At 34.5% G+C, this 15,689-nt stretch overlaps 2 protein-coding genes across 6 annotated transcripts in view; one reads left to right on the top strand and one right to left on the bottom strand.

Moving 5' to 3' along the window:
* The window catches only part of RAF1 (Raf-1 proto-oncogene, serine/threonine kinase), an 81,754-nt gene that overhangs the window by 64,580 nt on the left and 1,485 nt on the right, over positions 1-15,689 (top strand). For all 4 annotated transcript variants that reach the window (XM_026099525.2, XM_064518839.1, XM_064518838.1 and 1 more), the window contains 9 exons: positions 1,168-1,195; positions 1,290-1,417; positions 2,576-2,693; positions 6,717-6,801; positions 7,779-7,955; positions 9,176-9,222; positions 10,394-10,512; positions 13,172-13,303; positions 14,981-15,115. In XM_026099525.2, the coding sequence (XP_025955310.1) occupies positions 1,168-1,195; positions 1,290-1,417; positions 2,576-2,693; positions 6,717-6,801; positions 7,779-7,955; positions 9,176-9,222; positions 10,394-10,512; positions 13,172-13,303; positions 14,981-15,115 (969 nt within the window). The remainder of the gene's footprint in view (positions 1-1,167; positions 1,196-1,289; positions 1,418-2,575; positions 2,694-6,716; positions 6,802-7,778; positions 7,956-9,175; positions 9,223-10,393; positions 10,513-13,171; positions 13,304-14,980; positions 15,116-15,689) is intronic.
* The window catches only part of MKRN2 (makorin ring finger protein 2), a 23,988-nt gene continuing 15,942 nt past the window's right edge, over positions 7,644-15,689 (bottom strand). Inside the window, exon 9 of one of the 2 annotated variants that reach the window (XM_064518843.1) lies at positions 7,644-15,598. The gene's annotated coding sequence lies outside the window, so the exon portion shown is untranslated. The remainder of the gene's footprint in view (positions 15,599-15,689) is intronic. The other variant, XM_026099528.2, reaches the window with a different exon arrangement.

Raw genomic sequence — 15,689 nt, 5'->3', positions numbered from 1 at the left:
GGCCGATATAGAAAAAAACAATCATTTGTTATTAATGCAGGTTTTAAACAAGATTTTATTGCCCTCAGAAAGGACAAAATTAATAACTTGCAAAAGTTCTTCAAGTTTATGCAGATTTTAATCCACTCAGGTACACAGTAGAGGAACTCTGGACAAATACTGTAGTATTTAGATTCAAGCCTGGGAGAATGTAATTAGCAAAGATGGTGTATTTCATAAATGAAGCTTTATAATGAGGGATAATCTGGGTTATTTGGAAGACTTTATGGTGGAATGTAGGCTCGTTCTGTCCTCCTGTGAAATCTTTTATTTATTATACTAATTAGTTAGAAAGTTTGAATTGACTTCCATTAACGTTTAAAATATTTAACATTTCTGTAGTGCATGTTCTTGCTTTGTACTTATACAGTACCTGGATATTTTACCTTTCCTGTATGTACTTTGGGATAATACATAGCAGGTGAGAAAAGTTGCAAAGTTATGTTTGTCAGAGCTTAGTTTATCTTGTGCATGGCTGTAGAATTGTGTTGTAAAGTGCCTGTGGCATGAGGTGAGTGTTGTTGCACTGTACCAACTGGTGAACTGTGTAAGGACTTGCTTTTCTTCAAATATCATTAATCTGTGGAAAAATGTTTTGAAAAATCAGATGTTTCTGTAGTAGGGCACAAGACTTAGCCTTTTGCAGGTTCAAGTAGTGCAGTATGAATATTTCTAAATGTATATTGACTTGGAGTAGTTTAGGGGCTTTTAAAAGTTCTCCTGTTGTAACCTAGAAACTTCTTTGAAAGTTTGTCCCCTGGAGATATAGGACCATCACAGAAGCTATGTTCAAATCGGAAATACAAGCATGTACAATGATACAATGGTGGGAATGCAGACAGTACTTCTGGTGTTTTTTCCCCCTTCTGTGTCTTTTTTTAAAACACCTTTTAATATGCTTTGAATATTTAAATATCTTGTAAGAATTCACAAATTGCATGTTTTCTAGCAAATACGTTTCTTGTGACTTGAAAATAACCAAGCCAGCATCTTTTGGAGGGTATTGGTCAATAATACTGTATGACACTTGACCAAAACTGTCAAGAGCTATTTCAGCACAACTATTTCTGCTTGTTCATTTGCCTGTTCTCATATATTTATTAAATTTATTGATCTTCTTTGTTTTAGGATGCAATTCGAAGCCATAGTGAATCAGGTATGGTTTCAAAAAATAAAATAATGTATGTCATGATTTTGTGTTTATTTTTTGGTTCATAACCTTTTTTTCTTCTTCTGTTCTTATATTTAAGCCTCACCCTCTGCTCTGTCTGGAAGTCCTAACAATATGAGTCCAACTGGCTGGTCTCAGCCAAAAACCCCAGTCCCAGCCCAAAGAGAGAGAGCCCCTGGATCTAATACGCAAGAAAAGAACAAAATTGTGAGTACTGTAGTATTTATTTTTTAAATTTTAAACTTGAATGGGAGTAATGGAATATTAGAAGAAATTTATCTATTTAAAGGCCAGTAAAATTTGATGGTAAACTTCTTGGATTACTCTGTACTTTGTGTATGTAGTAATGATAGAATTTTAACTAACTTAGGGAAGATAGCATTATTGCCTTGCATTTTAAATCCCCAGACTAAAGTGTAAGGTTGAAAATGAATTTCAGATACTAATTTGAAATTATTTTTCAGTACAGATTTGAGCATTATCTTTCCAAACTTTTAGGTGCTGTATCTTTTTTTTTAACATGATGTTTTTTTAAATTGGCTTTGTATCCATATTTGAACTATATTGCTATAGCTTTCTTAGGAAATGGATATTGACGATGTCAGCTTGATTTTGGTAGTAAAGTTGGTCAAAATGTCTCGGGGAAAAGTAAATTTAACAGAATCCAAGCCATTACTTGAACTTAAAAAATAAAAAACTAACATAGCAGTGAGTAGTATGTGGAGTTTCTCGAAGGCTTATGAAATGTAGAAGAGGAAATGTAATTGCTTAGTGGGAGTCACAGCTGTAAATCACAGACATTTGAGAATTCTGCTCATACATTTTTGGTTTATCGCTTTTAAATACCTAAATGAGTTATTGGATTTGAGTATTGTAATTTTAAAAAAATCAGTAAGTTTCTTAAGTATTTCAGATGTTTTCAAATAATTATAAAAATCTCCAATTACTTAGTCATCTTTGAAGATCGAAGGTCAGGGGTTTAAGTTTCTAGCACAAAACTTGATGATAGCTTCATAACATCCAAGAAAATGTTTTGTCTTTTCTTTCCTGCAAAATTTTTCAGTTTTGGGAAATAATAGAATGGTATTGTGGGGGAAAAAGCTTTAAGAAAAAATTAAGAGCATCTGTATTTAGTATTTTCTTTGCTATCAGTTAACATTTCTCCCTCAGTTCCTGATGTCTTGTCCATCGTTCCCCCCCACCCTCCCGCCCAGCTTACAGAACAAAACCTTGAAGGTTTTAGTGCATCTTAAGGTTGCATGAATGAAGTTTTTTCATTCTTAGTATAAAATTTATCCCTGTGCAACCTAAATGTATATATTTGATTGGCATAACTGTACTTTAAGTATTTAATTTTTGTTCCAGAGGCCTCGTGGACAAAGAGATTCCAGTTATTATTGGGAAATAGAAGCAAGTGAAGTCATGCTTTCTACCAGAATAGGGTCAGGTTCTTTTGGAACGGTTTATAAAGGCAAATGGCATGGTAAGTACTTAACAAGTAATACTGTCTTTTGAAAACATTGGTATTGTAAAAAAAACGGCAATCCAGAAAAAGGTAAAACTGTTCTAGTGGTGTTGTGTGCTTATCTACAACTGAAATTACTGGGTGAGAAATACTAATTTACTAATTTTAGCAGTGAGAAAGATTAAGGCAAAGAGAACATTTAACAGAGCAGATGTCAAAATCTGAATCTCTTAACTGCCACAGATTTCCATGTTAAATTTCCATGGCAAATTGGAGCCAATAGTATTTTCCTTAATACAATGTTCTGCAACAGCTTATTTTCTGAAAAAGATGTTTACTTTTTTACTAATAGGACTTGGGCTGAGAAATTTCAAAGCTTGGTGTTAAATTATTATTTTAATAATCTGTGGTTTAATTAGCATACCCATATTTATGGTGGCAGTGAAAGAAAATGAGCATAAATTGCTCGTACTGTGGAGTACTTCTAAGGAAAAAATGGTTGATATGAGAATTTGATAGATAAAATTAGCTGGAATAATTTCAAAAGAGCCACATCAAAGAATTACAGAATTGTGCCCCAAATTCAGGGCTTCTGATTTAGACACAAACACACACACACACCCCTCCAGGCTCTAATATAAGTAGCATTGTCATTGTAAGATAAGCTTAAAAAAAATTCAGCAAACTTGGCTCCTCCTCCACCCTCATTTTTAAAGCACAAATACTTGTATGTCTTAGAGCCCAAATATTGTCAACATCGGTGGAAGGACTATTCATATGTTAAAGGTAATACTCCTGAATAGTTAAACTGATTTTTATTATATAAGTGAAATAAAACATAGAAACTGAAGGAAAAACAGATTGAGTAAGAGATTGAGTAAGATTTAACTATATGAAGTAGTAAATGTGAATTTCAGTATTTGTTTTCCTTAAAAATTTACAACTGCTCTTTATGTATCAAGAACTTCAGTGTATTAAATAGGAAATGTGTGCAGCTACAGATTTACAAAGCACCATCAGTTGTGTGTGTGCAAAATGGCTCTTTTAAATAGCTGTCAGCTAATTTGATGTTGTAGTTGTGGTAACCGTATGTAATTCTCCTGATTTCCCAGGAAGGTCAAAGTTAAATTATCAAAAGATATCGGCCTAATCTGATTTTATAAATTCTAAATTAATGTCAGTGTTTTAACTATTTAACTAAACCTATGTGCCCTGCCCCCCACCTCCCCATTGATGACTTTCTGGTAAAGGGGCAATTTCTAGGAGAGCTTTTTATTTTTTAACCATCATATAGCTGTGTGATTTTAAAAGATTTAAAGGTATATTTTTATCACAAATCTTTTCCGTTTAGAATTGAAGAAAGATTTCTTGGTAGTAACCCCTTGTGATAACACCAGTGCAGCAATAAAAATGTCTCAGTGATGCTAAAAGGAATTAATTGAAGTGGGCACATTGCTGCAGACTTGAGTAGAAATTCTAGATTATGCTAGAGGTGTCAAGTTTCCTAACATGCCCAGCTGTGAGGGGCTATTTGCAATGAACCTTTGGAGCACTAGTGGAAGGACTGTTAAAGGGGTTGTGTACAACTAACTATATGCAAACCATATTAGGTTTCTAATAAGCTTCCCTGACTTAGTCTTCCACCATGTAAATGAAATGATAGTATCAAGTTTTCCTCTTTAATTGAGAGCATGCTACCATTGACACACAGGTATCCAAATGGGGTCTTCCGTAATTTTGCCAAGAATTGTTAAGTACTAATTTTGATATTTGCAACACTTCTGTTACAGACCCCATTTGGATCCTGTAGTGTCCTGTAGCATGCTTCTAAATTTAAAAGGAGGAAAGAGAACCAAGGCAGTTTAAATGGGTTGGAAGACTACCTATCATAAACACTCACATTTCCCCCTTGACCCTGGTAATCAGTTCTAGGTTTTTGGTGATTGGGGGGGATGGAAGATGATTGTCTTCAGATTGCGGCTAAAAAAAGCAAGTGCTATCGAGTTTTTATTTCTGTAGAGAAAACTGCTTGGGGGATGCATCAGGCCTACAAAAATGTGGCAGCTGACTCAATAAAAACAGTGCGTTTTTTGCCTGTTAGGTTAAAAACATCTCCTAATCAATGGAGCAAATACCATAGTGGAGAATACATTGAAAAATAATCTGAAAACATTTGGCTTGTAATTGGTGAATGCTGCATCTTTGCCTGTCTGGGCATAGCTCATAGCAATTTGCTTTAAACTCTTCCTAAAAAAAGAAATTTTCCAAGTACTGATAAATCATCTGTTGGTCTTGTATTGTACATCAACACAGTTGTGGTAGGAATTGGCTAATTTAAAGCCTGGTTTTAGTAGTCATGTGAAAATGTAGCCTTTCTATCAAATATGTTCTACTGTTTTAGTGTGTAAGTAGAGAGATCTGTAAGTTGAAAATCTGAGATGGTTCTCTTTAGGAAGATCTAAGGGATGAAATAGGAAGAATACTGTACTTACTGAAGTTAAAGAGGACTATAAATACGTAATAATGTATTCAATATTTGTGCATCTTTGTGACTTCAGATTACACAGCAAATTAAGCAACTGTGGTAACTGCACCGGAAGATACTGCAGTTCACTTGGGGTACTTTCTCTGAAACTTTCAGTTATTGACTTGCATATCCTTTTCGTAGTGTGTTTGCCACAGTGTTGGTGTTGGTTGTTTTTTTTTTGGGGGGGGGGGGGGTTCTTTTTTCTTTTTTTTGAATGGTTAGTATTCCTATTATATTCAGTTGATCAGTGTAGTAGAGAGCCATACTAACGTCTTTTCACATATGTCTTTGAAAAGAGACTAAGAAAATAATTGGCAACTGTAGTAGCAGAGAAGTCTGTCATAGTAGAGATTTATTAATGTAGGTGGTGGTTCAGTAATCCTAAGTGGCAGCAGCCTTTAAACTATGGAATGAGCCTATTTTGGAATATAGCATCTCAGATCTATCGTTTTACTTGCCTGAGGACTAAGATCAAAGTGTCAGTTTTCCTAAGCTCCTTTTACCTTTCTGATACAGTGTCAAGGCAAGTTTATCCCTCTCTTGAACTTTAAAATGTTTTGTCCATCCTTAGTTAAGATGAATGTGTTGTTTCCTCCTTTCACTTGAGGAGTTTATGGGTACTGCTATTAGCGCTTTCTACTTCTGTTAGAACAGTCAGCTTCATTTCACTATTGTACCTTTTCGAATCAGTGTGATTCTGCTGTCTTTTGAGTGTGCATTGTAAAGTTGTTTGCAACTCTGTACAGTCTCTACACAGATAGCACTGAGTCATCATACATTCCTCTCTATTACCCTTTAACAGATACTGAAATCTAAAGCAAGCATTGACATTGAAAGCAATTCAAATGAAACTTTTTGAGTAAAATTTTATAATGTATCAGCTTAAAGAACAGTAAAACATTTCACTTTCCTTATTTCCCAAATTTGTTATTAAAATATGAAAATTAGTTGTGTCCTTTTTTTTGGGGGGGGGGAGGCTATTCATTGATAAAATATTTCTCCCTCTCATTCCTGAAACTTACCTGTATTTCAGTCTAGGAGGGTGTTTTAGTGGTAAAGCTGGATAGATAAGGCAAGATGATGAGACTTGCATAACTTTGTTATTGGAAGCTGAAAGAGTCTGATGTGGCTTGTGCTTGAAGCAGTGTGCTGAGAATGCAGTTACCCTGTAATACCTTCCATTTAAACAATCATGACTGCTGTTACTGAAATTTTAGTACTTTCAGTTTCAGTGAAAGGCATATGTGTAGATCTAGCCATCTATAGCTGTAAAATAAATAAAAAAAAAAAAAAAAAAAAAGATGTGAACAATGACTTCTTCATTAGATACAAAGTCACATAAATGAATTGCTTGGTACGGCAGAAGTTTATGTGTCTGCAGAAAAACCTTAACCCCTGTACAAATTACTAGAGATGTACCATGCAGAAATTAGGTTTTTAAGTAAAAAGTGTATTAATGTTGTTTTGTAAAACAGTTGAATTTTTAGTAACTTTTATGGTAAATGTATTTTCAGGCGATGTAGCAGTGAAGATATTAAAGGTTGTAGATCCAACCCCAGAACAGTTCCAAGCTTTCAGAAATGAAGTGGCCGTATTAAGGTTGGTGGCATCTTTGCTAAATTTTCATATTCAAAGGCACTGTATTTGACTACTACTCCTTTTAGCTATCTCACCCAATATACTGTGCTTCACAGAAGCAAAAGCAGATGTCCAGAGAGAAGGAATAAAAAAGAGATGATACAATGATACTTTTGAATACTGTTAAAGAACTAAGATAGCAGTCATAATTTGGAGTATTTTTAGTGGTTCTTCACTGTTTCTCAGAGTCTTCAGATAAATAATACTAACTTCCATAATCCTCCAGGTCACACTTGGCATGCAGTAAAAGATGGAGATTAGTAAATTCTGCCATAACTGTCATCGCTAGACAGAATACTTGAATTGTGCCTTTTAAAATTGTAGCATAATTTCTTTTTAAAAAATCTCTGATCCATGTAACTGTTCTCTGCTTTTAAATACTGTTTCTGTAATATGCAGTTAACTATCTGTAACGTTAAAACTGAATCCTTGAACTGAACCAGTTAGAGTATATAAAAATTGTCTCGTGTTAATTCCTTTACAGTATATAATTACCCTTCCTATCAGGATTTAGTCTTCTATCTAAAGTTGTCACTTTTTCACAGCTTTCAGGGTGATTTCTGTTACTGAATCACTTAAACCTTTACTGTTAGTAATTTCAAAAAACCTGAATTTTCATGACATCTTTCTTTTAAAAGAAGAATAATAGTAGGATGGTTTTAAATAACTTCCTAAACAAAAGTATTTTCATTAAAAAACAGAGAATCAGCTGATATCTATTTAAAAAATAGTAATTAACTACTGTGGCATGTTCTTGTTATTTTTAAAAACAAACTTTACACACACATCCACATACTTCACAGTTCATTTTTCAGGAAACTTTTATTTTTGGACTCAAAAGCTGAAACATGTTCCTTTAGCTGGGAATGAATGTTTCAAAGAACTTTAAAATGTCTTTTATAAAGATACTAATTTCTCTTTCTACTACTATTTATTAGGAAGACTCGACATGTTAATATTTTGCTCTTTATGGGCTACATGACTAAAGATAATCTGGCTATTGTTACACAATGGTGTGAAGGAAGCAGTCTGTATAAACACCTGCATGTTCAAGAGACCAAGTTCCAAATGTTCCAGCTCATTGATATTGCCCGGCAGACAGCACAGGGAATGGAGTGAGTAGGATAAACAATGGTGGCTATTTTAATCTCTTGGAATGATGTCCCCCTTTCCCTTCCCCCCCTAACCCTAAGACTCAGAGTTATTGCTTTAAAATAATAATGGGTCGTGAAAAGGTGTCAATATGGTATATGGAGTAAGGAGTTAATGTCTGAATGTTTGAATAAATCTTTCAGAACTTCTGAAATGCTATTTAAATCTTTGTTACATAGATCTAAAAGGGTTTTATGCCCTGATCTGTGTTAAAAGACAGTTAAGATGGTAAAGTCAAGCACTCAAATGAAAAAACAAAGATTTTGTGCAGTCTTAATTCAGCACTGTTGTATGCATTCTTACTTTCATGTACTATTTTTTGCATGGACTCTTGCCTTAGCTTATGTTAGACCCATAGTCTAACGTAACATATTTAATTATCAGCTTTTCTGTACTTTATTCTAGCTTGAGGTCTTACTGGAACACACTAGATGAGATCGTGTTCTAAATACAGAATTACTATTTTTTTTCCCCTGTGTTACTTATAACTTTGCAGTGTTTTGGCAAACACTGATTTATACTCAGTACTTCTTGAGGTGAGGGAAGGCAATTCGCTCCCATTTTACAGCTACAGGGCTCATGCACACAGGTGAATCTTGGAAACATGCTATATTACCATCTCAACTCAGGTTACCATCCAGTTACCATGGTAACCGTCCAATTTCTCTTTCAGAACTATTAATGTTATAATATTCATAGCATAGAAGACACTGATATTTGCTGAAGCTGTCAGGACTCATCTGTTTTGTAGATCGGAACCTAGGTCTCCAGTCAGATGCCCCAAAAACTAGGAACATACTTTGTTACTGCAACGAAAGCAGTTTGTGAAAAGTGACTCTTAGCACAGCATATAAACTTTGTTAGCATCAGGACCGAATCCGGTTCTCCAGGGCGTTATTCAGTTGCATCACCATAATGCTGCTCTCTCTTCCTACAGTTCCTTTATTGCATAGCTTCCTCCTCCTGTAACACGCAGGGCAGTAGCTTTCCAGGCAGCTAGCGCTTGCTGCATTTCTCTTTTTCCCCAGAGTAGACTCATCCTGTAAATTGACTAAATCAAGAGAGCAATGAAAATGCAGTTGAGTATATCATGAACTGACACAGTGTCTATCAGTAAATTAAAAAAATAAATTTATATAAACAACCTTCATTACAGCACTTTTCTGCTTTTTTTCTCCCACAGCTATTTACATGCAAAGAATATCATCCACAGAGACATGAAATCCAATAGTATCCTTTTCTAATTTAATCTTAATTCCTTTAATGTGAGGGTGATTGGTTATTAATGGAACGCTTTTATGGGGTTGAAATAGCTGTTTCAAGTGTGTGCAACTTACTATATAATGAGTAATTCCTACCGATGAACAAGAAGCCACTTTTTTAGCAAGGGCTTTTGTAGAACTTGCGTGCTTACTTTCCTAATTGTTGTTGTAAGGATGGAATAAAGATGTTCAACAGTGGTACTTCAGAAGTGGCCCGTTTTAATCTAATAGTGTTTATGCAGTGTATTTCTATTATACAAATACCGTGTAGGACAGAAGCTGCACTCTTTACTTGATGGGGCCGTGTGCGAAGTGCATGCTTATGTATATGCACGCGCATGTTTTGTTACCGTTTCCCATATTTTTAATTATTTAAAATGCCTTCAGATGATTTTAGCAGAAGTAAAGCCAAAAATCTTAATTTAAACTCAGGAAAATAGAGGCTTTACCAATATATTTCTTAAAAGATATGAATTTATTAATGCATATGGAATAAAAATGTTGTGAACTGATGTCTTTCACCTTTGAAAATTTCTGTTTTTGAAACCGCTAAATAGATTATCTATTGAACTAGCTACATAAATAGAAATTTCCTTTCGTAAAATGTGAACAGTGTGTTTTGCAAAGGTCATTATAAATAATACACCAAATTCAGTAGTTCTCTAAGGGGTCTCCCATTTTCAGTTAGGCTATAAGAATAATCATTTTAGTATATAGGAGTTCAGTATATAGGTGTGTAGGAGTTTGATTCCTGCTAATTGTAACAACTTTTGTGAAACTTTTCTCCTCAAATTATTACATTTATGAGAAGCAGGTGTTTGTCTGTCATGCTTACACATCTGACTCATCTTTTTGAACTTAAAACATTCTTAAATATAACTGTAAAGTGATTCTTCTGAAAATAACCCAAAGTGCTAGTTATCAGTCTTTGTAAAAGTATCAAATAGTACAGACTTGTTTCCCACTGCTTCATGTAAATAGCTTTTATTTGATGTTTGCTTTTACTCTTTGTGAGTCCCTGGACATCATATCTTGGGTAGTCGACTTGTATTTGTGATGACCCTGACCAGACCACATTTACTTATGTCAGAAAATACAGTTCTTTACTTTTCTACAGAATTTCTTTAACAAATGTTTAGATATATTTCTTCATGAAGGCCTCACAGTGAAAATAGGAGACTTTGGTCTGGCGACTGTAAAATCCCGGTGGAGTGGATCTCAACAGGTGGAACAGCCCACTGGTTCAGTCTTGTGGATGGTGAGAAAAGTATTTTACTGTTTTTAAATAGTTTTCTTTTGTTAATACATATTTTGTCAGTTGAAAACTGTAACTCGTATTTGACAAAGCTTTAAATCACAATGATTCTTAATATATGCTGTTAGTACTATGTAGACTTTTATTCCAGTGATGTAGGACAAAGAAAAGTTGAAAAATGAAATGCTGGAGTGCTTTAGTTGTCTCAAAGTAGACACCATTCCCCATGTGAATCTAATTATTCTCCCTTTGAGTTTTGGAGTTGCTGTAAGCATCCAGGGCAGAGAGCTAGGGCTGCCGGTGGAAATCCAAGGAGCTGTCCAAGGGAAGAGGAGAACCCTTCTCCTGCAGTTAACCTGCCTTTCCCCAAATGGGCTTGTCTCACTGCAGAGCAGGATTTAATTGGCTTATGGTAGCTTTGTGGGATTGCCAAGACCCTGTCTTTCTCTGCATTGAGCACTGCAGCCTGTTCTTCGCCTGCTCCCTGCTGGGGACTTGGCAACATCCCTTCTTGCACACTGGCTGAGCACACGACTGGGGGGGGGGGGTGTGGGGGGGTGAGCACAATTTATCTTCAGTACTGTGATATGATGCCTGATGCCCACCAAGATACTGCTTTGATGCTCACTAGTACTCCTTACCCTGGATGAGATAGTTGCAGTAAGTTTTGAGACAGCTCAAAGCATTGCAGATGAACATCAGTTCATGCATGGGCATTCTTAAGCTGTACTGAAAAACTTACGGAATTTTCTTTTTGGCAATGTTACTGCACAGTCCTTGCTTGAGAATAGATTCCTAACAGTTGTCTTTACAAATTAATTTCTGCAGGAATTTAAAAGCCAGTTCTCCTATTTTTCTTCATAAAAACGATCTGCAGAAATAATAACTTTTCAAATCTGTGACTTGAACAGAGTAAATGAAAAAATTGCCAATTATCAGGTTAAAAAGCATCATCAAAATCATGCAAAAATTTCTTACTTCACACTGTGGTATTAAATAAAATATTCTTTTGCAGTTTCACTTGACCCATTTTTGTTAATACATTGCAGTTTACTTAGTTTCAGCACGCAGGCTGATTACTGATATTTTCTGGCTCCCAGGTTAGGGCATGCAGCTACATTTGTGGCATGTACTTCATCAAAGTGTAACAAAATAAAAATGACTTGTTGAATGCTAAATAATAGTACAATTTAAATCTTAGATTTTTAGCACTGAGCTGATGTTACTTAAACAGTTTAAGGTGTTACTTAAAGCAGTTTTCTTTTCTAATATTTACATATTTTTTTTATTATGAGGCTAGCAGCCTTCTTTGTTGCTTAAGTATTCATATTTTGAGAAAAGTCAGGGAGTATTCACTAAGAATACCAGGATACTTGGCCAAGACTTATTTGTGACATATAAAAATATACAAATAACCTGAACAAAATTAGAAAAGTGGAAGCAGTTTAAAAAAAATTACACCTTTCTAAAAAGTATTTAAAAACTTATAAGTATGCCTATATACATAAAACAGATCTTGGGGGGGGGGGGACCTCTCACTTTTGCTTTTTGCATTTTTTTTTCATTTTAATCATTTATTAACCAATTCTGAGTTTCCATTACACAGAAAAGAGATGTCGATTCTGTTTCTCTGAAAGTTGATACAGCCCTTTACTGAGGTTTCTGTTGTTCTCATAACTGTAGTGGGATACTTTAATTAGTACCCTTTGCTCAGTAATTGAGGGACAGACTTGGGGAAAAAAAAATCTTACCAAATCAGTAGGAAAGCTGTTTTGATGGTTTAACATTTTCTTCTATGTTCTTTAGCTTCAGGGTATAATTCTACTTTGTTTTGCAAAGACGCTAGAATGCTTCCCCATTTCTTCCCCCATCGTCATTGTATATATTATTCCACATTTTGCTTTCACATTTCATGTAAATGTTTTCAGTATTGATTTTAGTAGAGATTAAGTAGATTAAGTCTGTATTAGAATTGATTAATATTACTTGCCTTCTCTGGGTTTTCTCATGAACAAATAGATTGGACATTGTTAAATGTTTGAAATAATACATGAAAATTTGGGAGCACTTCAGTTAAAGTTGTGTTGGAGGAAGGATCTGAGTTCTAATAACAATATAATGGAGTTACAGTTGTCTAGACAAAAATATATTTTACTAGTGTGCTTAGGATTTATTTATTAAATAAAGTAATTATTTGCATGTGTACAGCTGGACTCAGGGGTAGCTTTTTGGAACTTCTGTGCTGAAGTACACAAGGAGTATTGCTCTTGTCAAGAAAGCATTTTCCCCGTTAGCATTTATATCCGTTTAAGAATTGATTGTGAGAAAATTGATCTCAGTTGTATGCAAGATGTAAGAAAAATCAGTGTATATTACAAACAAGAATATTAATCACATTTTGTAATAGTAAAATGCTTTGTTAAATTCAAGTGGTTTTTTTTTTTGTTGTTTACTCTCAACTATATTGTTTTTGTAAGATGTGGAATAGCACCGACTAAGCTTTTCTAGAGCCATAGGTAAAACTTGCCAGAGGTCTGAGGTATCATTTCATTCACTAGTTTTTGGTTGAGATCCCTCTCTCTGCTTTCCATTCTACCTCCCTTGTCCCTTCTGTTTCCATGTTCTGTTAATCTTGGTTTTGTTTCCTTTTCTTCTTCTAAAGGCACCAGAAGTGATACGGATGCAGGATAGTAACCCATTTAGTTTTCAGTCAGATGTCTACTCCTATGGAATAGTATTATATGAACTAATGACAGGAGAGTTGCCATACTCCCATATAAACAACCGAGATCAGGTAAGAAACGTATTCCTCAGAATATTGCATTTTATTTCTGATCATAGTATATCTTGTTTTCTTCAAGAAGTATAAGATAAAAACAAATGCAAAACAAGAATTGAAATTTTGTTTACATCATGCTTCATATTAGCAGTAGATCTGCATAAAGGAGTGTTTTACAGTAAAATCAACAGTGACAATTACTAAGGGGAAGAAAATAATTCCTTGTTTAAAAATACTTTAAGTGCTCTGTTAATCTATTTAAGGCTTAAGGCTTTTGCTAAATCAGTAAAATCTTGGTATTTTATATATTAGCAGTTACGTGAAATTTCCCTTTTGATGTTAAGAATTTTGCTCTTAGAAAAGCAAAGTTGTATTCTGTGCTTTTCTAATAAGTGAAAAAAACAATGGCTACTGTCAGACCTTTTAGCATTGAGTGTTAATTTGTATGAATTACATTCTTTATTAAGTTTTATTATTACTAAGTTAGTTAACAGATAATTATAAAGAAACATTAAGGATTGAAACCTCAACTGTTGTATTTAGTTGAATGCTTTTGCCTCACAAGTGTAGAACTAATTCATCCTTGAAGCTTTTCTTCTGCAGGGCATAGACTTAAAGTAGATCCTTTTGATCTCTACTTTGCTGATCCTCGGTGGATGGTTTTGTTTTGTTTTAAACGAAGATCTAATAATGAACAGTGTGTGTGGGGGGGAAAACACTAGACTTCAGCCCCTAGGATGTTTTGCAGTTTGCATTCCAAGCAGGAGAGGCAATTCTGTTAAGTTAGTTTTTGTTATTTTGTAGGTTGTCTACAAATTGGGAAACTAGTGTTTTAGTTCATAATACTGAAATTATATGCAAGCTTTAATGATCATTACCATCGCAAAACATGTTACACTGTTGCCATTCAAATAAGTTTTTCTGGGAGGGGTAGAGTATTTCCTGGAGAACTATATTAAGACCTTATTTAACAACTTGGTAGCATTGAATTGACTCTTTTTGGAGACATAAGACGTTGCAAGAGAAAGGATGACACAGTTAGTCCTGTTTGTTAAAAAAAAAAAAAAAAGCCACTATTTTACCCAATTAATAGTCTTGTCAGTATGGTATAATCAACTATTAAGGTAAAAAGAAGTCTGATGAAAATGATAAATGATAACTCTCTTTACATTCTCTGTTTGAGTCAAAGTTTTTTCCAACACAAAAAAAATCACTTTACTGATGTTCTCAAAAAAAAAAAAACCCCAAACAAACAAATACTTACCAACTTCAGGCTGCATTAGTTATGATGACCTCCTTCAACTTGCTAGCTATACATCTGTCCTCTCAAGGTATTTTAGTGATGCCTGAAAATAGTGTTGTGCTGACAAATTGAGCTGTCATGCCAAATTGGCTGGCAACCAATAACTGTTTGCGTTGAGTGACATTTGTCACTATTCTGAATGCGACAGTACCTTCACTTGCTGAATTTTTTAAGCCACATAGCGTCACTTAGATTGAATCATGTCCTATATTATACAAAAGCAGGGCCATTCTTTCAGTTAACTTTTTTCGACAAAGCTAGAAGGCTCTGCCTGTGCATGTGCCATTGGTATTTGTGTTTAATCACTTTGGGACACTAAAGCCCGTCAGCCAGTGAAACAACTTTTAAAACTTTGGTGTTTTTGCTACTTCTTTTTTGTTCTTTTTCAGATTATTTTTATGGTTGGCCGAGGGTATGCTTCTCCGGACCTCAGTAAACTGTACAAGAACTGCCCCAAAGCAATGAAGAGGCTTGTAGCAGATTGTTTAAAGAAAGTTAGAGAGGAACGACCTCTGTTTCCACAAGTAAGTGTTTTTTCACTAAGTAAATGTATAATAGTTTCAAAGTATTTTATAAATAGCCATTAGCACATGAACTATTCTAGATGGATACAAGAGTCACTTCAGAAAATGAAAGTAGATGCAGAAATACAATGCAACTGGCTTCCTATTTTTCTGTTGATTCATATGTGCATCTTTCATACATGAAGCAACATTAGACCAATACTAGAAAAATTTGCTTTCAACAACTGACCCATTTAAGAGAGAAGTAAAAAAAAAAAAACCTAATAAAAATAAAGCCTATCTTTATATCTACATTTTATTTTAGTACAGTATTAGAGGAGACAAATGACCATTCCTCCTTGCCTTCCCCACAACCTGAACAAGCAAACAATATCCACAGGGGGATCTAAATTCATCTTGCAGTTTTTAGTATGTTTACAAAGGATACTTTACCTTATCTTGCCATTTTAAGGATGAAGGTACTTTCTTGTACTCATTAAATACCTAAAATTAAATATCAGCAGATTTGGGAAAAATAACCTCTGTTACAATCAAGTATAACTTTTTCTGTCGTTTAAAAGGGTCTCTAAATTTT

The sequence above is a fragment of the Dromaius novaehollandiae genome, chromosome 12, assembly GCF_036370855.1.
Source record: "Dromaius novaehollandiae isolate bDroNov1 chromosome 12, bDroNov1.hap1, whole genome shotgun sequence".
In the NCBI taxonomy this organism is placed as follows: domain Eukaryota; kingdom Metazoa; phylum Chordata; class Aves; order Casuariiformes; family Dromaiidae; genus Dromaius; species Dromaius novaehollandiae.
This window is presented reverse-complemented; position numbering and strand designations above follow the sequence as displayed.